The sequence below is a fragment of the Catharus ustulatus genome, chromosome 5, assembly GCF_009819885.2.
Source record: "Catharus ustulatus isolate bCatUst1 chromosome 5, bCatUst1.pri.v2, whole genome shotgun sequence".
Classification (NCBI taxonomy): domain Eukaryota; kingdom Metazoa; phylum Chordata; class Aves; order Passeriformes; family Turdidae; genus Catharus; species Catharus ustulatus.
In genome coordinates, this window is record NC_046225.1 from 32,368,872 (window position 1) to 32,393,912 (window position 25,041).

General features: G+C 41.6%; 1 protein-coding gene across 1 annotated transcript in view; it reads left to right on the forward strand.

The window, feature by feature from the left end:
• The window catches only part of FNIP2 (folliculin interacting protein 2), a 58,242-nt gene that overhangs the window by 23,308 nt on the left and 9,893 nt on the right, over window positions 1–25,041 (forward strand). Inside the window, exons 2-14 of the mRNA XM_033060081.1 lie at window positions 2,212–2,338; window positions 4,796–4,927; window positions 7,714–7,814; window positions 7,897–7,968; window positions 8,568–8,668; window positions 10,018–10,089; window positions 10,697–10,826; window positions 15,952–16,153; window positions 16,715–16,803; window positions 17,641–17,787; window positions 17,924–18,093; window positions 21,316–22,633; window positions 23,405–23,561. Coding sequence (XP_032915972.1) covers window positions 2,212–2,338; window positions 4,796–4,927; window positions 7,714–7,814; window positions 7,897–7,968; window positions 8,568–8,668; window positions 10,018–10,089; window positions 10,697–10,826; window positions 15,952–16,153; window positions 16,715–16,803; window positions 17,641–17,787; window positions 17,924–18,093; window positions 21,316–22,633; window positions 23,405–23,561 — 2,818 coding nt within the window. The remainder of the gene's footprint in view (window positions 1–2,211; window positions 2,339–4,795; window positions 4,928–7,713; window positions 7,815–7,896; window positions 7,969–8,567; window positions 8,669–10,017; window positions 10,090–10,696; window positions 10,827–15,951; window positions 16,154–16,714; window positions 16,804–17,640; window positions 17,788–17,923; window positions 18,094–21,315; window positions 22,634–23,404; window positions 23,562–25,041) is intronic.

The following is a 25,041-nucleotide window of genomic DNA, read 5'->3' on the forward strand; positions in this document are numbered from 1 at the left end:
TTCATAAGGAAACCTGAATTTGTGCAACTCAGCCTGCATACAAACCTGCATCAGTGGGCAAATGCAGGGCTAGATTGGCTTAATCTGTGTCTGAAATGAATCTTTCTCAGTTTAGACTTGCAGGCCTGTGGTCTGAAGTATGGATGCTGCTATGCCAGTTATGGAGATAAATAAGGCTTTGCTTTTGTATAGAATTTAAGATAAAGCCATAGAGGTGTAGCTTTTCTTTGGTGTTAAAGGAAGGAAAGACCTGCAACCTTTTAAAGGAAACAGTGTAGTTACTTCAGGTTGTCTGTTGCAGCAAGTAAGTAAATACACAGCTGTGTAACTGGAGAGATATTGGGGTATCTGGTACTGAACAGTATCAAATTCATGTGGCAGACTAGAAGGAAGTGTATTGGTAGCTCTGAGTTCTCTTGCGTTCAGTATAACTGGATTTTGTAATAGCATTGCACAGGCAGTGGGCTGAGAAACTAGTAACACTTCTTAAACAGATGGTGTAGTTGCAGCACACTGTGTAAGCAAGGTGTGTAGGATCTTTGTTGGGCAACTGTCAGCAATGGTATCAGGTCCGGTCTCATGCAGGTTAATGTAATGCTGTGACTGCCTTTGAAAGGGAAGGCTTGAAAGGATCTGCCTGCCTGATACACTCAGCAGTTCTGGAGGCAATGTGTTACATATATATCAGAAGTTTTCTCACTGTGGATGGCAAAACAACCTTTACCATCATTCTGTGATGGCAAACCTTGCGTATTATGGTCATATAGTATACCTGTATTAGAATACCTTACAATGGAGATAGGTATCTGGCTTATTCTGTCCCAAGATGTTTAAAAATAGACCTCCAGATTGAGGTCTTTCAGGTTTGAAAAAGATACCTATTTAGACTTTTTTGTTTAGCTATGTTGAAAGAGCACAAAGAAATAATTAAGCACTTTACTTAAAATTATTTTAAAATCGCAAGTCTGCAAGTGTACTTCTAAAGCAATTATCCTGACTCTAGAAGGATTTGATAGTGTTTACCTCACTATTGATTTATGGATGTTGACAGAGCATGGAATAAGAGAAATAGCTTAATAAATTCTAGTCTTTCATCTGTGCTCATCTCTCAATTATCTACCTTCCATTTCTGTAAAGCAGTTTGGGGAAGTTCCTAAATGAAACCTCCTTTTGGGTGGAAGATCAGTGTGACCTTGACTGAAAGTTTGTTGAACCAACAACTATTAATAACAGTTGTACTCTCACCCCCCAGGTGCAGTCCATCAGTGCTCTGTGACACTGCTTTATGCAGTTGTAGGTTTTTTCCATTGATTTTATTTTGTCAGCCACATAACCTAAAAAGTGTTTTCTGTAGCTGAAACCAAGCAAATCACCATGCTCTGATGTGCAGACTGACTCCTGAAATTAGGAAATGAGGTTTCTTGTCATTGCCATGAGGATCAGTTTGCCTGCTCAGTCCCTGTGGTAGTGCAAGTGAGGCAGGTCATGTGCCATGTTGTATCTCTGGAGAATGGGCAGATTGTGGATTGAGATAATTGTTTTGCTTCAGGTTGAAGTTCAGGTATCTCAGTTTCATGTACTAAATGATTTTTATTGTAGCTGGTGATGAAGTCTCAGTAATTGATATCTGCTCTGTAACCCCTGAAATGTCTCAGAAATGGGAGAAAAAGACTGGAACAACATAAACCTTGTATATCAGTTACATGACTTAAACTTTGGGAAAATCTTAGCTTGCATTGTCAGGAATAAGTCAAAAGGGATTGTATTGCTTAGAGATGGAAGAGAGGGTATAAACCTTTGCTTTTGAAAGGCTGCAGTAGAGAGAATGGTAATCCATTCTATTTTATTGTCACTTGGAGTATTGTGTAAAATAGTATACTTACCTTAAAACAAAGATTATCCAAGATGTGTACAGAGAAGAGAATAATGGTAGTTAAGGCCTGGAGCAGATTGCTGAGATAAAGTTGTGTTCTCTTTTTGGAAAATTTTGGAAAAAGATTTGATGAAAATTGGTATAGCTGTGCGTGCCTCTGTCAGTGACACTGAGCTTTGACGCTCCTTTGGAATTCTTTTTTGCTGGGAGCTATGTGGTTTGCACCCTAGATTTTGTAAATTCTGTACAATATGTCTTTGTCTAATACCTGTTTCTTTACTTAAATGAACCTGCAAAGTAAACATGGTATTTTAACATCTCCTGTTTCTAATCCGTAGCTGGTCCTCTTCAGAGTTTGACTTGAATGAAATCCGCCTAATAGTTTACCAAGACTGTGAGAGGAGAGGCAGACAGGTCTTATTTGATTCCAAAGCAGTCCGGAAAATTGATGAAGCTGTGGTTCAGGTATGAAATGTTAATTTTGCTGCTGTCCTACTGCTCTTTTTTCCTTTCCAAAAGTAGTTATTTTAGTAGGACAGTGTCAACTTCTTATTCTTGCAATCTTTCACTGTGATAGCTGCAACAAGCATGTGTTAGATTACAGCAAGCCTATGAACATATCTGATATTTGGTATTTGTAATATATATTTATAATATAATACCTGATATTTGATATTTATAATATATATTTATAATATATCTGATATTTGGTATTTACGATATAAATATGGTATTCAAATGCAGCAACTTAATCCAGATGTGCTTTCAGGCAAAGAAATCTGTTTCCCTTTAAACTGAGTATTTCTTCAGCCTTTCTAATGTTGGCTGGGTTTGCTTTTTGCAAATTGCTTTTTTTCTTAGCTCTGGCTATGCAATCCATTTCAGTGATATCCACCATGTGTCCAAAGGTGCTTTTTTTCCTTTGGTGTTTGGATTCGTAAAGTTGTTGCCTTTATGTGAATTTAAACAACTTCACTGGCTAACCACATTGTATTGTGTAAGCATGACACATGGCGATATATATGGCCATGTAAGTTTTGGTGAAGCATAGAAGCAAGAGCAGATGCTGTCAAGATGCAAGTTCTTTTTGCTTCTCTCCAAGCACACAAACTGTGAAGTAGAGCTTTCAGCAAACTCAGGTCACTTTGAAATATCAGTAAACCAATAGTATTTTCTGTTTTGTGGTAGTTTTTCTTGTTTTTTTTTTCTACTGCCTCTGTGTTTCTCTTCTATATTGAATTATTTCAAATTTTTGTTTGTTTTGAACTTTGGTTTTTTTAGAACCAGCAGCTTCAGCTTACTAGACTAGCATGGTTTATTTCAGAGCTATGTATATAATATACCTGTATAAGCCATATAAGAACAGTCACAACCTGTAGAACTTACTTACGATGATGCTTAAAAAGCAACAATCTATTTCAGTCACACTGTAAATATGCCACTGTGCTGAATCAGTAAGACTGATGAGCATCATCAGCTGATGTCTGATCATCTGCTTAAGAGCTTAAATGGGTCAGACTGGTTGTTAATCTTGCTTCTCCTCTTCCCCCACCCCATCCCAAAATCAAGGTCATTACTTTGTATCTTAAAGTTGTTTTAAAACTAACAACATCTTAGCAAAAAATACATTTCTGGCTTTGTTGAAATACTTAAATTTTTTCACTTCCTTGAATACTTTAGCTAAAAGTTAACTGCAAAATGTCCTATCAGAAACTCTCAATGCAACACTGACATAAAACAGATTATAACCTCCCTCATAATAAATGATACAGGCTATAATCTGTTTTCTAGCCAAACACTAATCCACGTACCCTTTTAAAACAAAGTACATTAATTTCACGACTATAAGGCGCACCGGATTATAAGATGCATTTTTTTTTTTTTAAGCGAAGATCCACGCAAAGTAACGAATTAGTAACGGAATTGAGCAATCATGGGGTTTACTGGCAGGTGCTCAGTTTGCAAACATTTTTCACAGACTGGCGTAGCCTTCAAACACAGCCCCAGGCACCCTCCCTGTGCTGCAGGTCCTGGCACTGCCACCTACCCCTGGTGCCTGCTGGCGCGGCTGCCACTGCCCCTCGCGGCTTGCACTTCTGGGTTGGCAAATTTCTGAACTTTGTCCATATATAAGGTGCACTGGATTATAAGGTGCACTTCCGGGTTTCGATAGAAATTTTAGTCCAAAGGGTGCACCTTATAGTCGTGAAATTACTGTACCTTTAACATATATGTGTTTGCATGGCATTCAAAATGATTTTGAGTGTTTGGTTGTTATCAAGCAGCAAAACTGAAACTTGAGTCATTTAAAATTAAGGCAAAATTACTTTCAAACTCAGTAACATTTAAATTAAAGTCAAGGAAGCATATATGTATACTGTGTGTCTTCCTGAAATGCAGTAAAACTCATTCGTGTTGAATATTCAAATACATTGTTTGTCTTTAACCTGTTAATTCTACCAAATGATCTGTTATTCATCCCTTGTTTTTGCTGTCTGTTCTTCTGTTTTAGAAATCTATTAAATCATTTGGGGGGCAAAAGTTGTATGCAATTCGGGTGATTAATTGTACAATGAGTACAGGAGTTGGTTTGTAAGAAACCCATAAGATGAGATTTTGTTTACATACATTTTGGCAAATATTACAGAACCATTCGTAACAATTGGGAATGATCTTCCTGAGAAACTAACTACTCCTGTCGTATGTGATACTACAAAAAGGTGTCTGACAGTGTGAATGTGAGAGCAGTTGTACACTTGCTCTGATGCTGGCATTTAAAAAAATATTTTAAAACTGATACATGTTTTTTGAACCAAATAAGAGTATTGTATATTTCTGTTACTTTTGCCATTATATGTTTAGAGATGGGAGTTTTCAGATTTACTTTAATAATTTTTATCACATTGTTCTGTTTTGACACAGAAAATGGCAGAAGAGGCTTCTGTAAAGACTTCTGCCAGGAACTGCCAGGCAAGCAATGGGAACAACATTTCTTCACATAGTCCTTCTATAAGCTGTATGCAAAATATCAAAGAACAGATACCGAAGTATCAGGTAATATTTGTTACTTTGTTGCTTTTGTTTTTCCATTTTACTGAAGAAATAAGTTTATTAAAGCCTTCACTTGCATGCATTGAATGACTTCAGCTTCTATTACATTGTAGCTTAATCAAAACCTTGAAATATCTACAGTAATTCCATGATTACAAGCCGCACTGATTATAAGCCTCATCTCTGGATGTCGACAACATTTCATTCTTTGTCCATACATAAACCACACCTGATTATAAGCCGCTCTGTTGTTCGCAGCGAGGACCCGCGTGCAACAAAGTTGCCAATTAGTAACAGAATCGCGGGATTGCGGGGTTTACTGGCTTGGCTCGGGCTGTGCGGGCTCGACCTGCTTGGGGCTGCCAACAGGACCAGATGGCCCAGCTCGGTGCTGCCTCTCGGCGGGGCCACTCGGGGCTGGCCACCACTGCCACCAGGCTCGCTTTCCCCAGCCCAGCGCTACCCCGCGGTGGCAGGCGGGGACGGAGCCTGCCGGCATCTGCGGTGGCAGGCAGGGACGGAGTCTGCTGGCATCCACGGCAGTGGTGGCAGGCGGGGATGGAGCCTGCTGGCACCCATGGCGGCGGCAGGCGAAGACGAAGCCCCCCTGCTCCTGCATTGGCAGGTGGGGACGGAGCCTACCTGCTCCTGTGGAGCCTGCCTGCTCCTGCGGCGGTGGTGGCAGGCGGGGGCAGGAGCCCCCCGCCTGTGCCCCGAGCTACAGGGCCGGCAGGAGGGAGCCCCCCCCCCTCCCCCCCGAGCCGCAGGGCTGGCAGGAGGGAGCCCCCCCCCTCCCCCCCTCACCGCAGGGCTGGCAGGAGGGAGCCCCCCGCCTCCCCCCCGAGCCGCAGGGCCAGCAGGAGGGAGCCCCCCGCCTCCCCTCTGAGCCGCAGGGCCGGCAGGAGGGAGCCCCCCGCCTCCCCCCCCGAGCCGCAGGGCTGGCAGGAGGGAGCCCCCACCTTCCCCCTGAGCCGCGGAGATGGCAACACGGAGCCCCCTGCCTCTCCCCCGGGCTACGCTGCCTGAAGGAGGGAGCCCCCTGCCTCCCTCCCCGCCCCCGTGCTGCTGGCACGGAGCCTGCCTCCACCCACCGCACAACAGAGTAACCAATTTGTAACAATTGTGCAATCCCGGGTTTTACTGGCAGGTGCTTGCCTCAGCACCCTGACTGGCACTTCCAGGGTTGGAAATTTCTGAACTTTTTTCATGTATTAGCTGCTCCTGCGTGTAAACCGCATTTCTGGGGTAGGAGCAAAATTTTAGTCAAAATGGTGTGGCTTATAATTGTGAAATTGCTGTAGTCTATCCTTAAAGTGTTGTTGAATAAAAACACGCGTGGGTGCATCTTAGCCTTTTGGTCTATCTTGGTCTTATCTTTCAAGGAGTTGTGAAATACATATAATAGCATTTTGTCATAAGGTTGTAAGAAGCGCTAAGCTGTTCTGTTCATGTCTGCTCGTTGTTCAGGTCAGTTGTGAAGAAGCTGTTGAACATGGTATATTAAGAGTCTCTTTAATCTGTCTTACTGTAACATTAAATTTTAGGTACTCTGGCTCTCTCTTAGTAAAAGCATTAGCATTTCACCTAGAAAAATGAAATTTGACACATATAGGTTAAGGTTGGAAAAGAAAATACAGTAATTTCACGATTATAAGCTGCATCATTTTGACTAATATTTTTCTCCCAAACCAGAAGTGTGGCTTATATATGAACAAATTTTGGAAATTTTCCAACCCGGAAGTCCGAGCCAGCAGCGGCCCTGGGCAGCAGGGCAGTGGCAGCGCTGCCCAGGCGTGGGGGCGCGGCAGCGGCCGGGCACGCCCCTCTCCGGCTTCCCGGCGGCAGCAGCCGGGCACGCCCCTCTCCGGCTTCCCGGCGGCACTGGCCGGGCAAGCCCCTCTCCCGCTTTCCGGCGACACTGGTGGGCACACCATTCCCCTGGTGGCAATGGCGAGCGGGGCCGGGACTGCTCCCTGGCAGCCACCTCGAGCAGGGCCGAGCCAGTAAACCCCATGATCCCATGATTCTGTTACTAACTGGCAACTTTGTGAAAGTTGTACGCGGATCCTCGCTGCGAACGAAAGTGCGGTTTACAATCCGGTACGGCTTATATATGGAGGAAAAACAAAACGTTGCTGACACCCAGGACCTGCAGCTTATAATTGATGCGGCTTGTAATTGTGAAATTACTGTAACTATATTTAACTGGAAGGTGATTTTCTTCAGAATTAACAAACTTCTCTTTGTATTTGCTATTGATGATCAATCTTTGAAACAAAATAAGCAACTGATGTGAAGATTGCATTTCTAAGTATAATCACAAATCATTTTCCAATAAAAAGGTTTCCAAGAAGTTTTCTATTGAGGCAAAGAAGGTGAATTTACTCATTTGAATAAGGAAGGCAGTTTATTTTTTCGGGATCCAGACCACTGAATCCACATCCTGTTAACATTTACAGCTTTTATCAGACTCTGTTATATGGGAATATTGCTGGACACAGCTGTTTCTTTGGAAATGCAGTAGATCTTTTTTTCTCTCTTGCCTTTGGAGGTCCCCTCAGAACAAAGGTAGCACTGCTTATCTAGTGAGCAAAATGCAGGATTTCTTCCCACTTTACTTTTTAAACCCACAGTGTTAAACCCACACTGAGTGCACACTGATCTTATTCATGGGGAAGATGAACTTTTGTGTTCTCCATTCTGAATACATCACTGTGGCACTAGGTTAAGTTGAAATAGTGTACCAAGTTATTTTTGACTTTGCTGTTCCCATCTTCTTGTCTGTATAGTACACCAGACCAGCCTCTGATGTCAATATGCTGGGAGAAATGATGTTTGGCTCAGTGGCGATGAGTTACAAAGGCTCCACCTTGAAAATTCACTACATACGGTGAGTGTCCTTTTCTGTGATGCACTGTCTTGTCAGGCACTTGGAATTGATGACTCACTGAAATGACTGTTTATCCTTTCAGCTCTCCCCCACAGCTGATGATGAGTAAAGTCTTCTCAGCCAGGGTAGGAAGCTTCAGTGGAAGCAGCAATAAGTAAGAACATCTTTTTTTATGTATATTTTTTTCCTTTCCCAACCAGTACAGTTGTCTGTCTGTCTTTCTCCTTTTGTAGTTCTGGTAGAAAATCAGGAGGGTAGCTGTGGAGAAGAATTCTCTTAATGGATCCTAGTTAGGCCAGCCAAGATTTTAATTTTAAAAAAAAATCTCCAAGTTTCTACTTCTTAATTTGTCCAGGACATGCGGTAAAGTTCAGAAATTAGGTGCTTTGGACAATCAATACCTCCATCTCCTCCTACTGTCAGAAGAGTGAGGAAGGGATATGTTGAGAATGTTTTGTCCCCATATCCCACTTCTGTTTCCTTCAACAAATATACTGTTCTGTTGTACTTCCTCCCCAAAATGGGAAAATATTAATAAACTGAATCCCAAGTGTCATATAAAGAAGTTTCCAATAACTCAGATATAAAAAATAAATGCCTGTTTCCTTCCAGTTTAAGAAACCTGCTTGTCCTTCAGTTTGGTTGTAAAGTTAATGTTCAGCCTTCTTTTATAAAATGAACCTAATTCTTAAACTAATATTAATGCCTATTGATCACATTCTCAAAGAACACTGGCTTTCCCCCCTATTTTAGCCTACAAGATAGCTTTGAATACATAAACCAAGACTCCAGCCTGGGAAAGCTGAGCTCCAATCAGAATGGTTTGGGAACCTGTCGCAATGGAAGTAATTTAGGTAAATATTTCCAGGTTCTATGTCTTTCTAACAACACAAGGCCATCTGTTCATTCAGTTATGGCTTTTTATTTCCCCAGTACATCACTTCCTTGGGTTTTTTTACTTTTTTTTCTTTTTTTTTTTCTTTTTTTTCCATTTTCTCTACGTTGCTTTTGTTTCCTAGGTGTGTTACAGCTGTGTAGCAGCAAACTGCTGCAGGGTGTGTCTGAAGGAGGTCCCCTCCGGCTCATCCGCAGTGCTTCTTTCTTTGCAGGTTTGTGTGGAATGCCAGCCACAGTGTGACCCATCCATATGTACACACAAATTCATCTCCTTCTGAATCTTTGCAGGACATGCATAATTAGTCTCTAGAAACAGAGGGCTAAAATAGTAACAACAGGTGTATCTGGCATATCCTTGAAAAAAATGGCAAAATTACTGTGTTTAATTTTAATATATATTTTATGCAGTGTTTTTTGAAGATGATTTAGCCCTTATGTTTTTTAGAGAACTTATGTTTCCTGGCTTATTGCTGGTTTCTTGCTAACATGCAAGTGTCTTGCTGGTATACAGCTTTTTCTTCTCTTATCTCTTGCTACTTTTTAATTTGGTGGTGGACATTCAAAGTTCTTGAGCTAAGTCTGGGAGGCTTTAAGGGTTTTCTTTCTTAAAGAGTATCAATTTCTTTAATTCTTAATCTTTAAGCTACATAGTCTCCTTTTACAGGCAGAGTGATGATCCATACAGGTGGGTAGATCTCAGACCTAATTACTTCTGTAAATTGCAAAAATGTGAACTGAAATACCAATGTAGTTTCTTCACAGCCTTTGCAAATCATGCACGCTCTACAATTTGAGTAACTCTGCACTACTAACACTTTGGTGTAATGTGACATAGGCTGAATGTTTCTTGCTGTGAGGCTTTGTGGACAGTAAATCTCAACTCAGCAAGTGAAACAGAAGCATTTAATGGACCTTGTGCTAGACTATCTCATTGTGATCTTAACTTGTGTTAAAGGACAGTCTTGCACACTCAGAGGTTATCAAGAATGATGAGTGAGGGTACCACCAGCCCTCACTTTCAAAATATGTCCGATTTCTGATAATGCAGACTGTATTCATATTCCTAAACTCCTTAGAGATGTTTTTACATTTATGTTGGGGCAAATAACCTTCCTCAAGTACTGTGATACTCAGCGTAGGCTACTGTTTGCTGCCACCTCTCTTCACACCCTACTGATTTTGAGCACCAGTACAAGATGTAATTTTTTTGGTGTATGACCTTTAAACTTAAACTTTTTTTTAAATGCTGACAAATAGTATGATGAATTATGTACTATTTTCTATTGATCTGTTTTGTTTGTTTTAGCACACAGCACACCTGTTGATATGCCTAGCAGAGGACAAAATGAGGACAGAGACAGCGGCATTGCTCGGTCAGGTATCTGCTGTCTATCTTGTTTGCATCCTTTTGTAATTGTTACAATTCTTTGTTTGAGTGATTCACCTGAAATACAGACACTTCATGACCTGTAAATCCATAATTGGTTTTATCTGTGAGGTGGTTTGTTTTCTGCATTTGCCCTGATCCTTCATGCAAAAATATTTGTAATATTCTCTATTTACAGCCACCATGTTCTGAGTTCTTAATCAATCTATAACTTGGAGGAAGAATTGGTTGGAGCCTTTACTAGAGCAAATGAAGAGAAATTGTTTTTTACACTGAGTAGGAAAATGAAGACCAGAAGTCATCCTGTGTATTGTAATGGGAGTGCAACAGCTCTTGGGAGGGAACACTTTTAATAAGAATAAGATACATTTTAGTGTGTTTTAGTAGGGACGATCTCCTACTTTATAACAAATGAATGTCCTCAAGCAGCAAGACTTATTTAAAATAATTGTCTCTCCACTTGTGAGTGAGTTGTGTGGAAAAGATCAGCAAGCAAGAGCAGTATTTATGAGAAATTATTATTAGAGTATAGAAGCAAAATATTTAACCAGCACTCTTTGTGATTAATTGTATGTGGGGTTTCTTGCTTTCTTCATAGCATCTCTGAGCAGTCTTCTGGTTACTCCTTTTCCATCTCCAAGCTCTTCATCATCATCTTCTAGCAGCTACCAACGTCGCTGGCTCCGAAGTCAGACAACCAGTTTAGAGAATGGAATTATTCCAAGGTGGTGAGTGTAGCACCTTTCTTCTTACAACTGTTTTGCAGTAATTTAAGCTAAACAGAGCTTAAACCTCTTTTCTTTAAAAGTACAAATCCTGTTATTAAATGTTCTCGATTCAGTCTATCTTCTATGCATATTGCATAGATTGCCAATGTAAAAAAAGATTAAGTTTTGGCTGAATGTGAACTTCAAAGCTCAATTTGGAATATAATTATTTTTATTGAATACTTAGTCTATGTATCAATATGGTGTGAATGTATAGTCTATGTATGAAGTCATATTCTGAAAAATAGATTAAAATGTTCCTGAAGGAGACAGTATCCTGTTGAGATGAAAGGGACTGTAACAGCACTACTGCTATAATGACTTTATACTATGATGAAGTCTGACTAGTGAGCAGTTAGTGAAATTTTCGAGTACAGTAATTTCACGAATAAAAGCCGCACCGTTTTGACCAAAATTTTGCTCCCACACCGGAAATGTGGCTTATACTGAGGAGCGGCCAATATGTGAATAATTTTCTGACATTTTCAATCCCAGGAGTGCAAACCGAGTCAGTGCAAACTGCAAAGTCGAGCACCTGCCAGTAAAACCTGGCATTTACGCGGTTGTTACAAATTGGTTACTCTGTTGCACGGCAGGTGGAGCTGTTCCGTGCAGGCAGCACAGAGGGTGGGAAAGGCGGGGCAACTCCCTCCTGCTGGCCCCGCGGCTCGGGAGGAGGCAGGGGGCTCCGTGCTGCTGGCCCCGTGGCCCGGGGGGAGGCAGGGGACTCTGTGCTGCTGGCCCCGCGGCCTGGGGGGCTCCCGTCCCCGTGAGCCGTCGCCACAGGAGCAGGGTGGCTCCATCCCGGCCTCCCACCACCGCGGCGGGTGCCGGCAGGCTCTGTGCCCCCCCTGCCGCCGAGCTGGGCCACCCAGCCCTGTCGGCAGCCCCGAACCCGCACGACTGAGCCGAGCCACTAAACCCTGCCCTGCTGAGATTCTGTTACTATTTGGCAACTTTGTTGCACGTGCGTCCTCCCTGTGAACGACAGAGCGGCTTATACTCAGGTGCGGCTTATTTGTGGACAAAGAACGAAATGTTTACCAACACCCGGCAATGTGGCTTATACTGAGTGCGACTTGTATTCGTGAAATTACTGTAATAGCCTGTGACGACTCTCTTGGCTGCTACAGGATGTTCCTAATGTGACTTCTGCCAAAACAGGAAGAAAAAAAAAGCTGTGATCAAAAAGCTTGGCTTCTGTTTTGGAATTTTATTAGGTTTTGTAACTCAGTGGCATAACAAAGCATGGAATGCAGCAGACTTTTCACAGCTAATAAGCAAATTCTTCCCTTGTCACTTGCAAAATAGCAAATGGTTCTTGATTATCCTCTCTCTGTACTCATACACCTGTACCCAGAGACAGAATGGAATTAGTGGAGACCTACTAGAAATTAATGCTATTTGGCCTTCCTTTTTCAGTTAAGAGAAGCATAAAAGCTGCCAGTTAAAATATGTGGTCAGTAAAAAACAAAAATTGAACTTCGTTTGAAAAGACTTCTTTCCCTAGTGTCAACCAACACATGCAGCTTTTTTCTAGATATTCTTAGTGAGTAATTTTTGGCGTGAAAAATTGTACCATGGTACTAATGTAGCAGTCATGCTTTCTAAATCACAGTTAGATTGCAGCTGAGAATAAACTGGTTGCTTTTATTGAATTAAAGTACTTTTTAGTCTAGTTTCCTAAAGAAATAAGACTGAGAGCAGCCCATGTAAAAAGGGTTAAGACATCTAGGGTAAATAAGATAATTTCAGCCCAGTTGAAGAAGTAGCCAAATTTTCACAAATACAAATTTCTGTAAAGTGTTCTGAAAGTTACAAATTGTTTAGAGGAATGTAGCCTCTTTGGGCTGCTTGCTTGCTGTTGGGAGCAGGGTTTGTTTTTTTTTTCCCACACTGAAAAACCTGTGCTGGGGGAGATGCTGGAAACAGCACTTCATATTTTTTCACTGTCTAGAACTGTTCTTGAACCAGGATTTCTCTAAGCCAAAAAGCCTCTCCGGATACTTGTTTTCTGCATACTTGCTAGAGAAACAGTAGGCTTCTGGTTGAATACTTCAGTACCATACAGTTTGCACCCCAGGTTGTTACAGCCAAGATTCTACAAGGCTGTGTGACTGATGTTTTAGGCAAATAGCTCAAATAAATTGAGATGTCTAGTTGGAAACTCTACATAGTCGATTGGCAAGCAAGCTAGAGCAGCAGTTTTCTTGAAAAGGCTTCCCTCTCAGACCTAAATTCCTCAGTTTCTGTTCCTAGGAAGCAGTACAAAAGCTTGTGATGTTTCTTAAATGCTGACTGACCATCCTTTCCTGACTTCCTTGGGAATTTCTGTCTGTGTATGCAAGTTCCTGATGAAGTTATGTTTTTGTCTTGAACTCTGTTTTCCCACAAGCTGTTTTTTCGGTGGAGTTTGCGTGTGTTTTATCCTGTGTTCATGGACTCATACCTCTGTGATGAGAATTTTTTGCATATTTTACTTTGTAAAACCAATTAAACTGTAAACAACTTATTTTTAGAATGGACTAAGAATGAATGCTTAACCCTGAGTGTTTCCTTTTTTTAATTGCTTCATAGTGTTCTATAAATATTACGGCTTCCATTTCAAGATAATTCTGATATGAAAAGACTTCAAACTTTTAATTATCACTCACTGATATTGCAGTCTTGACTTAAAAGAAACTCTAAAACCAAGCTATTTCCAGATGATCTCTGCTGCTCAGAATGTCTCCATGACTTTTTTTGTCTTTTTTTCCCTTTTCTCCTATAATTTCTCCATAGATTAAAACCCATTATTCAGTTGAAGTTTCCTCCCACAGATTTTTTCCATACTGTTCTACTTATGTATATATATAATATATATATATAAAAGGTGTTTTTTCAGTGAAATTGATCAAGACTCTTTAAGCAAGAAAAAAAAAATTTGTAAATTCAGCAGTATCCGTATCTAGCACTGTAAGGCTAGTGTTTATTGAAGAACAGGGTGAGGGAATTGCCACCTTTTGTATAATCACAGTAAAACTTATGCTGGGCTGAGATTTGTGGATATCATCCAGATCAGTTGTGTGTGCAAAGCAGCAACTTGGAATTTTATATCAGGTGGCTGTGGAACTTGACTTTTGAGTCTTGAAAATCTCCAAAGATGGAGATTCCACAGCCCGTTTGGACGCTGTTGTCCCCTTGATTGACCATTTTTCCCCCATTTGACATTAGCTGCAAACACAGTGAAAGGCACATTTTTATCCATAGGCTAGGCTGATAATCAAGGCATTGAGCACTATGGATCCTAATAGCAACACGTGTAATTGAGAAGAGACATAATTGTTGAGAGAAATGTGGCAGAACTCTCAAGGAAATAAACAGAACTTGGGGAAATAATAATGGTTGTAAAATAGCCGCTGTGTGGGTGGTTTTTCTTTCTGTATTTTTTTACAGTTTTAAGCAGAAAACAAATCTTTCTAAGCCGAAGTGCTTAGAGCACAACACAACTTTGAGCTCAGCAAACATTAAGTTTGTGTTTTCACAGTAATTACTAAGTGGTGACATTTTGTCTTCAGTTGAAACAAGAGGTTTTATTTTGTATGGTTAAACGCAAACATCCATCTTAAGATGCCAGAACACTGTAGGTAGTATAGGTTATATGCTTCCCAACTTCCCTCATGAGCAACAGTCCAGTTTCAAGAGCATCACAGATATGCTGCTGAGTGCCTAGAGAGGAACTCGAGTGCTGGATGCAGTTTACAGCTCCAAAGTTACCTTTAACCTTTTTTGGTTATGATTTTTGTGATGTATCTCCTTTCCCTTTTCTTCATCTCTCTCAAAGATAAATCCAGGAGGGAATCTAATAGTTCTGGTTCAGAGGAAAGTGTTCAGACCAGGCCTCTCTGGGGATTGTCTTCTTCCTATTTGAACAAGCACAGGACTTATCCATCAAAATGTCAGATATCCTCTGTTCATAAATATGTGACAGCAAAACCTTATGTAGTCAGTCAAAGGATCCCACAAATTATCTTCTGCTATATAGAGAACTATGAATAGAAGCTGAATTACAGTAATTTCACGAATACAAGCCACAGCAATTTGACAAAAATTTTGGTGGAAACCTGGAAGTGCGGCTAATACTCGGGGGCGGCTAACACGTGAATAATTTTCTGACATTTGCAACCCCAGACGTGCCAGCCAGGGTGCCGAGCCAAGCACCTGCCAGTAAAAGCCGGCATTCCACGATTGTTACAGTGTTACTGTGTTGCCCTGGCTCCCTGCAGGCACGGGGGGCGGGGAGAGAGGCGGGAGAACTCTCTTCCCTCCTCTGCCACAGCCCAGTGGAGAGACTGAGGGACCCCGCGCCGCCATTGCCGCGGCCCGGGGAGGCGGGGGGGAAGCCTGCGCCGCCGTTGCCGCAGCCCGGGGAGGAAGGGGGGTGCTCTGTCCCCGCCCACCGTGGCGGCAGGCAGGCTCCATCCTGGCCCGTCGCTGCCGTGGCAGGAGCGGGGAAACTCCGTCCCCGCCCGCCACCAGCGCAACGAGCGCGGGAAAGCTCCGTCCCTGCCCGCCGCCGCTGCCGTAGGAGCGGGGGAAGCTCCGTCCCTGCCTGCCACCGCGGGGCAGCGCTGGCCCAGGGTGACCGAACCCAGTGGCAGCGGTGGGCGGCGCCGAGCCCAGTGGCAGCGGCGGCCGGCCCCGAGCGGCGGGTGGCGCCCAGCGGCAGCCGGCCCCGAGCCCCGTGGCAGCGGCGGGCGGCGCTGAGCGGCGGCCGGCCCCGAGTGGCGGGCGGCGCCAAGCCCAGTGGCAGCGGCAGCGGCCGGCCCCGAGCGGCAGTGCTGGGCGGGCCGAGCCTGCACAGCCTTAGCTCAGCCAGTAAACCCCGCCCTCCCGCGGTTCTGTTACTAATTGGCAACTTTGTTGCATGCGGGTCCTCACTGCGAACGACAGAGCGGCTTATATTCGGGTGCGGCTTATTTATGGACAAAAACCGAAATGTTTGCCAACACCCAGAGATGCGGCTTATACTCAGTGTGGCTTGTATTCGTGAATTTGCTGTATCTTTCAGTACATAGGTAACTGTCCTAACAAATCTGTCTTACAGGTCTACTGAAGAAATGTTTAGTATGGCTGATGAAAGCTGCAGCTCCAATCCTGCAATGGTTCGAAGGAAAAAAATTGCAATCAGCATAATCTTTTCTCTGCCTGAAATAGAAGATGCCCAGAGAAACTTCCAGGATTTCTTTTTCTCTCACTTTCCTCTTTTTGAATCTCACATGAACAAGCTGAAATATGCAATAGAAAAGGTACAGAATACTAATTTGGCATAATGTGGAAAAATGTCAGTCAGAATGAAGTAGTCTAGAATCTGATAGATGAAGAGTGGGAGAAGGTGCGTGGTTTCAAGCTTGCCTCCCTCCTTACACATGCAGTCTTGAGCTTGAGCCCAGTGTAGGAACTCAGCATTTGCTAAAAGAGGTGGTTTCTTTTTTAGACAGAATTAGAATGGAGAGTTTTATGCTATGGGTGGTTTTTCTTTCCTACTTGCCATATTTCGCTCTGAGGTTTTCTTGACTCCCTAGAGACTCTGGAAATAATGGTACTCTGTCCTTTCATGCAGCATCTAAAAGAGAGAAAAAAATATTTTTTGCTGTCTTACTCTCCAAAATGTTCTCTTCTCTCCCCTTGTCCAGTGTTAGGGATTGGTCTGCCATGAGGTGGAGGGAGGTTGGCATTTGTTGCTGTCCTGAGTGGCTGTATAGGACTGGGGCTAGATCTTAGTTATTTTGACATGTTAATGAAATTTAAAAAGATGAAGAATGTGAATCCCTTAAGCAGCTGTTTTGTGTCTTTAACTCTTAATCAAGGCCATGATCTCATGTAGAAAAATAGCAGAATCCAGCCAGAGAGTGCAGGTTTATATCAGCCGTGTCATGGATGCCCTGGGAGAATTCAGGTGAGTTGATGGAATTCTGAATTATAAGGACAGCACTTTATATGCCCCGTGAAAGTTATTTGTCACTTTCAGTTATAAGCAACTGAATATAAGGTCTTGTATCTTAGACAGTCTTGAAGTTAGTGTGAATGAACTTTTTGCGTTGGTTATTGCATAAATGTTTTCAGAAAACTTTTACAAAACCAGCTCAGCCATTTTCCAAATGAGAGTGCAAGTAGTTGCGTAAGTGCAACACAAGTTGCACTTATGTGTTCCTGGGATTGTCAGTTAAAGTCTAAACATCAAGAGCTGGCTTCTGCTGATGCTTGTACTGTCGGGTGGATTGATGTACTCAGGCAGATAGATGTCTACTCCTATCCATAGATGCTGGACAATGTAACTGGCAAGTAAGTTGCAGACAAAAAGCTCTCTTTTCTGTACTTGAGAAAGGAAGGAATGGTCTAAGGCAAAAGGAGGTCAGCCCAGGAGAGAGAGAAGTCTTTAATGGAATGGAGTTTCTGTAATATATGGAATGTAGAAACAAATCTGTGCAGTGACTAGAGTGGGTTCTTCCCCTCAAACATATTTCTGAACAGTTTCTCTGAATAAAATTCACATGGAAGTGCAAAAATGGGAAGCCAAATACATAACTCGTATGAAGACACTGGGTTACTGATAATATGAATTAACAGACTAGTGTTCTGGACACTAGCTCGTTTAGTCTCCCAGATCTTACAAAAAAAACCCAAAAAACAAATAAAAATCTGGACAACAGAAGAGGAAAGGGGCTACTTATATTTATTTGCACAATTGAAACATGCATGTTAACACTGATTTTTGGGAATTTTCTTTGAGCAGAGTTACCATCTGGAACCTATATTCTGTTCCAAGGATTGCAGAGCCTGTGTGGCTTAATATGATGTCCAGCACCCTGGAAAAGAATCAGCTATGCCAGCGTTTTCTTAAGGAATTTACATTTCTGATAGAACAAATCAACAAAAATCAGTAAGCTTTCCTCACTCCTTTTTTCTTAAGGAAAAACTTGTGTGCTTCTCAGTGCATGTGAATATGTTAAAGCGCTTAATGGGGTGTTCTTTGCACATGTTACTTTGGACATGCTTTATTACTTTTGTTCTCCTAGGTTCTTTGCTGCTTTGTTGACCGCAGTGCTGACATATCACCTGGCTTGGGTCCCAACAGTGATGCCAGTTGACCATCCTCCCATCAAGGCCTTCTCTGAGAAGCGCACATCCCAGTCTGTGAACATGCTGGCAAAATCCCACCCATATAACCCTCTCTGGGCACAGCTGGGTCAGTATGATTTGGAAAGCTTCAGATTTTTCTGTAGAAAGCACCTTTGTGCATTCACTCCTTTTAGATAAGGGCTACTTGTGATCCAGGTCACATTTCCTGCTACCAATACATGTCTTTTGCCTGAGTAGTCGGAGCACTTGGAGGCCTCTTTGCATACCCTCTTTTTATTCTTGTTCCTTGTTGACATCCTCTTTTGCATTGTCTGGTTAACTTGTTACAGAAGTATTAAGGTGGTGCAAGTGCTGTGAATGGTTTGAGCAGTGTGGGAAAGAACAAGACAAAAGAGGTTGGATTGAGAGGAGCTACCTGGGCCTCGGAGGCCATTTGTAGTTGAAATTGGCTATTTCCCTTTTGTCTCTCTCTCACATAGCTAGGATAGAGAGCAGGGCAATAGATGAGAAGTTTGGCAACTGGCAGTACCTCCATTCACTTACTGTTACATGAATGGGCTTGGGGCAAGATATTTTTTCTATGCTCTGTACCTCAGGCTGGTCTCTGACAAATACTTTATAGCTTGTAAATTATCTTGGTACGAGGGACTAGATAATTGATATTGAATGAGTAGGTGAGTGAAAGCTGAGAAAGTAGTTCTGTCAGTGAAAATTCCTCCTCTTCTTGGCAGCAGATGAAAATCTGACATCAGACTGCCCTTCACTTTAGCTGATAATATGTTGCCATGTAAAATAACACACATGCACACTGAGGCAATGACGTGACTTACTCTGTGGTGCTAGTTCTGTTATTTCCTAATTGTCTCGGGCTTCTTATTCTCAGTAACCTCTCTGAAAGATTGATACTTTGGCCATGTAGTTGCAGTGAATTTTTTTTCTGGTTTAAGATTCTTTTAAACATTGTGCAGAGGTTAGACTGAAGGGAAAATTAGAAGTGTGTTCCTGATGTGGAGGACAAAGCCAGTCCTGGAGTTAGAAAAACCAGCTGGACTGAAGGTGTAAGCTCAGTAGTAGCTCTTGTGGTCGCTCCCAGGACTCACCACTGGTGACTAATCAAGAGTCTGTTTCTCTTTTTGTCTTGCCAAGTTCTCATTGCCTGAACTCAGAATGCTCTCTGATTTTGTTTCATTCTTCTGAAGCCCAAAATGCTGTTACTGTTGTGGTTGCAAAAACTGATTGTGAAAGTGAGATGTTGCCATCTGCTGGTCCTCTTTAGGAAGAGGAAGCAAAAAGAAAAAATCGAGTCTTGGCGCTTAAAAATGGAAATGACAGGATTTTGATGTATCTGTCTTTCCACTTTCAGACATGTATTTTCATTACATATCAATTGCAATGACATACTGATAAAATTGTAAGTCCCTCTGTTATGAAGACATACTGTCTCTTAAACATCAGCTTCAGTCTAATGTTATTAACAACAAGTATTAATATGTTTTGAAGATCACAATTTTGACTTGTTGTACTGTCTTATTAGTATTTATATAAAAGTCAATTGTGCAAACGAACATGAAGCCTGAATCTGATTTCCCTAGTAACTCTGCTCAACTCAAAAGTAAAACAATATATTCCAATTTCATTTCCAAATTGCTTTGTCCTTGTGGCCTGCCAGCCTTTGAGATGAGTTGAGGAGTCTGAAGCCTGCTTTTGGTTCCTGAGGAGTGAATTTGCTGGCTTGTTCGGCTCTGGGGATGGTTGCAATGGTGTCCCTAACAGAGGGAAGATGTCACCACTGATGCCACCACCCAGGAGTCTCTCCAGTCAGTGCACGAGTGGCATCATAGGAAATGGCAGATCTTAGCAGGGGAGACATTAAGAGAGCCATGGGATTACTATCTTATTGATCCTTGTTTTGTAGGAATGGAGCTGTGAGCCTTATTCCTTTTATGTTCTGTATAATGAAGAGGAGGCTGGACATAAATTGCTCTTTGGGGTATTTTGCTGTTAGTGTCAAAACTGGAGGCCCCCTTGCCCTCGGAAAAAAACTTTTTAAGATCTGTTTATAACTCTTAATATAGTATTGCTTTTTGAGGTCTAGTACAAAATCTTGATGGCAAGCTCTGTCCAGAACAGAATTTGAGCAGCCCAGAGGAAGGATTTAGTACCTGAAAGCAGTCTGGTAGATTAGCAGATAGCTTATCAAGCCTCAAGGTAGAGCAGCCTGCTTTCCACACTTTAGGTATCTGAAGAAAATTGAGCTTTTGCTGGCTGTCTCTGATGTGCTGGTGAGATTAACCATAGTTTGGTTAAGCAAAGACGATTTTGTGAGTGTTCTCTGATAGGTGTCATGTGAAGACAAGTGAATTAACTCATCCTAGGAATAGATAGGCACTTATAGAGTTAGCTGGTTTTTGACCAACAGGGCATGTGAACATTCATTTTCTGGCTATCTATGCTTACTTCTCCCAGAACTCTGGGGTAGTAACCATTTAGCTGATAGATGATTGCAAGCAGCTGGAAGATAATTGCCACTCTCACAAAGACATATGTTGAAAGTAGGATATGTACGACCTTAGTTCTCTTAAAAAAGCAGTTCTTCAGGATAAATAGCAAATAAGTCTTTCTTGGGGGGACTCAGATGATGATGTAGTAGCACCTACCTTTCATATTGCAGTTGTATCTTGATTATCTACTTCTCCACTGCCCCCTGCCAAAGTCAAATGCTCATGTGAGGTTGGCTCCCACATACACAACATGTGCCTTACTCAATAAGGTAGTTACATGCCTCTTTTTTTCTGAACCTCATTTATTAAGTTAATATTTATTCCTTTTTTTTCTTTTTTGATATCTTAGTCCTGAAAAACATAATATTTTATCTGTATAAAAATGCCTGTGTTTAACAAAAAGGCTACTGCACTAAACCGGAAAGACTTAGATGTGAAAGGAAATCAGTAGAAAGATAGAAAATAGTACAGCTGGCTTCAGAGTTCTGCTGGATCTACATTCTTCTTTGCTTCCTCTTGTGTCAGTTTCCAGGTGATAATGTCTTGTAAGCATTGTGTAAATTAAATCTTAGTGGCTCTTAACAGCAAGAAAATGAGTAATAGCAGCTGATTGCTCACAAAAGCCCTTCTGGACAAAAGCAAGGTGTAAGAAGCATTAGGGGGACTTGCTTTGTTGCTCTTTAAGACTTCTATGAATTTACTGTGAAAGAAATTAATGGTCTAATTGTGTCCATAGCAAATGCTGTTTCAAAATGTGTTGAATTTGAACAGTATACATAATATTACAACACAACATAAACCTGTGAAATTTTTGCTTTCCTGTGTAGGTGATCTCTACGGTGCCATAGGCTCTCCAGTTAGATTGACTCGAACTGTTATTGTTGGAAAGCGCAAGGAGTTGGTGCAGCGCTTGCTCTATGTTCTAACTTACTTCATCCGGTGCTCTGAGCTGCAAGAAAATCAGCTGATGTGGAGTGAGAAGGCTGGGGAAGGGGAGCAGGTGCTAAATGGAAGCAAGATCACAACTGCACTAGAAAAGGGAGAAGTGGAGGAATCTGATTATGTGGTTGTCACTGTAAAAAATGAACCTGCTCTTGTGCCTCCAATCCTACCTCCAAAGAATGATGGAAGTAAAAACAACAGTACTGTTGAGTGGCTGCATGAACCAGAAAGCACTCAGGCTGCTCCAACCTCTTCAAAAGAAAAGAGGGAAACTATAGGAAAGGACAGTCAGACCTCTGAAACATCTGTTGACTGTCTAACTAGCAATTTCTGTAAAGGAGCAGCTGATGGTAGGAAAAGAACTGTCACTGATACAGGAATCATATCCTACCACACTAAAGAATCATCTAAATTAGAGGACGTCATGGATGTAAAGAAGAACAAGAACCATAATGAGAGAAAAGTGGAAAAGCAGTTTTCTAGTAAGTCATCTGCCCTACCTTGTCCTGAAAGGTCTGGCCACAGGAGTTCATACTTAGAAAAGGTCACTTTTCAGATTGGAAGTTCAGCATCACCAGAGTCAGACTTAGAAGCTCATAGAAGAGAAATGGAAGAAAATCTGAATGCATTAATTAAAAATCCAGAGGTGATATATTGTGCCTCAAGTTCCACAAATCTGACTGTGGATGCTTCTCAAAATCAAGAAGACAATTGTGAAGCTGCCTTTATACCCATTGGTAAACATAATGTTTGTTATGCACAAATCCCACCATGTGAGGAGAAAGAAAGTATACTTAACCAGCATATGGAAAGTAAAGGAACTGAAGTGAATTTAATTAACTCAATATCTAGTGAACTGCTTTTGCCCACAGATAACATAGAAACTGTAAAATCGACAAACATGAAAGAAAATAGAACTTTATGTTCTGGCAATCTGGAGAACTGTTCTTCTGACTGTGTAGAAGCAGATTCTGCTGTCAAACAAGATTCCCCTAATGTACGTCCTAAAGATGTCCCCTATGGGGATTCTGGAAGGAAAACCTCCTTCAGAGTTGAAGGGGACATTCCAAGGAATGAGAGTTCAGACAGTGCTCTTGGAGCTAGTGATGAAGAAGGTGATTGTTGTATCCCTGATGAAGTGCATCACGATAGCATCAGCAAACGACTTGAAGAATTTACGGAAGTGGAACTTCCTTTGCCAAGGTAAAGAAGTCTGATTAATTTAGAACTAAATGGAGTCAAAAGCTGTAGCTACTTTGGAGTTGTTTAAAGTTTCAAGTCTGAATTCTTCTGGGATCATGACTAAGTTCCTTGCAAACAAATCAGTAGCAGACAGTGCTACTTCTAAGCAGATTTGGCAAAAACAGAGACAGAGCAGGTTTAATAAAGTTTTATGAAAATGGTATACTTCCAAATGCCTAGCAAAAAGTGATCGAACTTTTTATGTAGACTGGCTGAAACATTTGATGTAAACATGTAGATAGAACATCTGAGGACAAGCAAAACTTTGTTTAAAAAGATAACTGTTTAGATTTGACATAATTGTTAAGTCAAATGCAGATTTGGAATAAACATGGGCATACTATTTGAAAAATTTTGAATATTACAGGTGCACTTGGAGTTTGATGGTACTTAAGGTGAGTTTCTAGACTTACCTTAAGCATGAGAATTGAAGAAAACTCAAATTTAGCAAAATTGTAAGCTGCAGAACATGGAGCTCATATATCCCACAAACTCCAGTGCATATAAATTTGCTTATTTTCTTGTTTTTTCATGTTGTTAAATTTCGGCTTTTAAAATTCTTGTTTAAAAGAGCATCAGTAGATGTTTACTGGTGTGAAGGTTTATATATACTTGGAGTTCAACTGTTGATTACTATTTGCAATAAAAGCAGGCATGACTTTGCATTTATGTGAAGTCTGAATGCAGTTTGTCAAGCAAGCATCTTACCTGCTTTGTATTTCTATATTTCAGGTCAAATACCATCAGCAGTCAATGTGTGAAAAACTTTGGAAGATCACTTCTGGGTGGTTACTGTCATACCTATATACCTGATCTAGTGCTGCATGGAATAAATAATGATGAAAAACTCAAGCAGTATCTACTAGCAGATCTATTTCATGCAATTCATGTAAGTTAAAGTACTGAGTGAGAGAAGGAGTTGTGATATTACTGAAATCTGTAGAAGAAGGTTATTTCAGTCGGTTACTGTTTTTACTTACCTATTCTGATCAGTCACGCCTAGCATGTCTTCCTTTTTGAGGTAAAGTCTTGTTGAGGCCTATATGATACTAGTCTGTAGCAGAAATTACTAACTACAGAAGGTAATTGTATATAGTTAAGAATGTTGCTGTGCCCTTTCTCTACTGTAGGTACTCCTAAATTATAAAATTTGTAACTAAACTCTCACTGGAATAACTGTGTGACCTCAGTATGCTATTTAAAATGCTTATCTAGTAGTTGTCAGCAGCTTTTCTCTGTAGCATTTAAGAATCATCCTGCTGGCATGACTGCATTTACTATCCATATCAGCATTGTGTGTGCCTGTATATTCTTTAAGCAACATCAGATTGGTCTGGTGTGATGTTGGCTCTTCTTTGGTGGATGACAAATGAGCCATGAGCCTGTGCAGCTCTTGCTGCCAGGAGAGCCAATGCTCTCCTGGGGTACCTAGCAAGAGCATTCCAGCAGGTCAAGGAAAGTGAACCTGCCCTTCTGCTCAGCCCTAGTGAGGCCACATCTGGAGTGCTGTGTCTAGTCCTGGGCTCCATAGGTCAAGAAGGATGAGGAGCTACTGGAGAGCCAGTGGAGAACCCCAAAGATCATTAGGGATCTGGAACATCTCTCTTCTCAGAGGAGATTAGACTGAGAGGGGATCTCATTGATGTATATAAATAACCTAAAGGCGGGTGTCAAGAGAGTGGCCCTCAGCAACAGGACAAGGAGAAGTGGCCATAAACTGAAACAGAAGTTCCATCCCAGCTTCTGAGGAAGAACTTTATGTTGAGGATGGCAGAGCACTGGAACCAGCTGCCCAGGGAGGTCATGGACTCTCCCTCTCTAGACACATTCAAGATCTACCTGGAACTGTTCCTGTGTCACCTGCTCTAGGAGACATTGCATTGGCATGGGGTTGGCTTAGAGGATCTCAAGGTCCCCTCCAACCGTTGCTATTCCGTTATAGCCTACTTGATTGTGCATAGTAAAATTCCTCACATGTCTCTGAAATATTGAATGTACTTTCACCATCACTGAATCAGTATAATTATTACACTCTTCATTTTAAAAGAAACTAATCTCTTCAGGGTGGGGAAAAGTTCACGATTATAAGCCGCACCATTTTGACTAAAATTTTGGTCCAAACCCAAAGTGTGGCTTATAATCAGGTGCGGCTTATATACAGACAAAGAATGAAAAGTTGCTGTTTTAGTTTGGAGGACAGGTGTCTGCTGAGAAAGGCAGGAACTTCTCTTTGAAATGGAGAATGTAAACCCCCTCCCTCCAAATTATTATAATTTTGAAATTAAGGGGCTTTCAAGCAAAGATATGGGAATTAGGAATAACAGTTCTTTTCTAGGGAAATTAAAATAGAAATACAGTACTACAAAGAA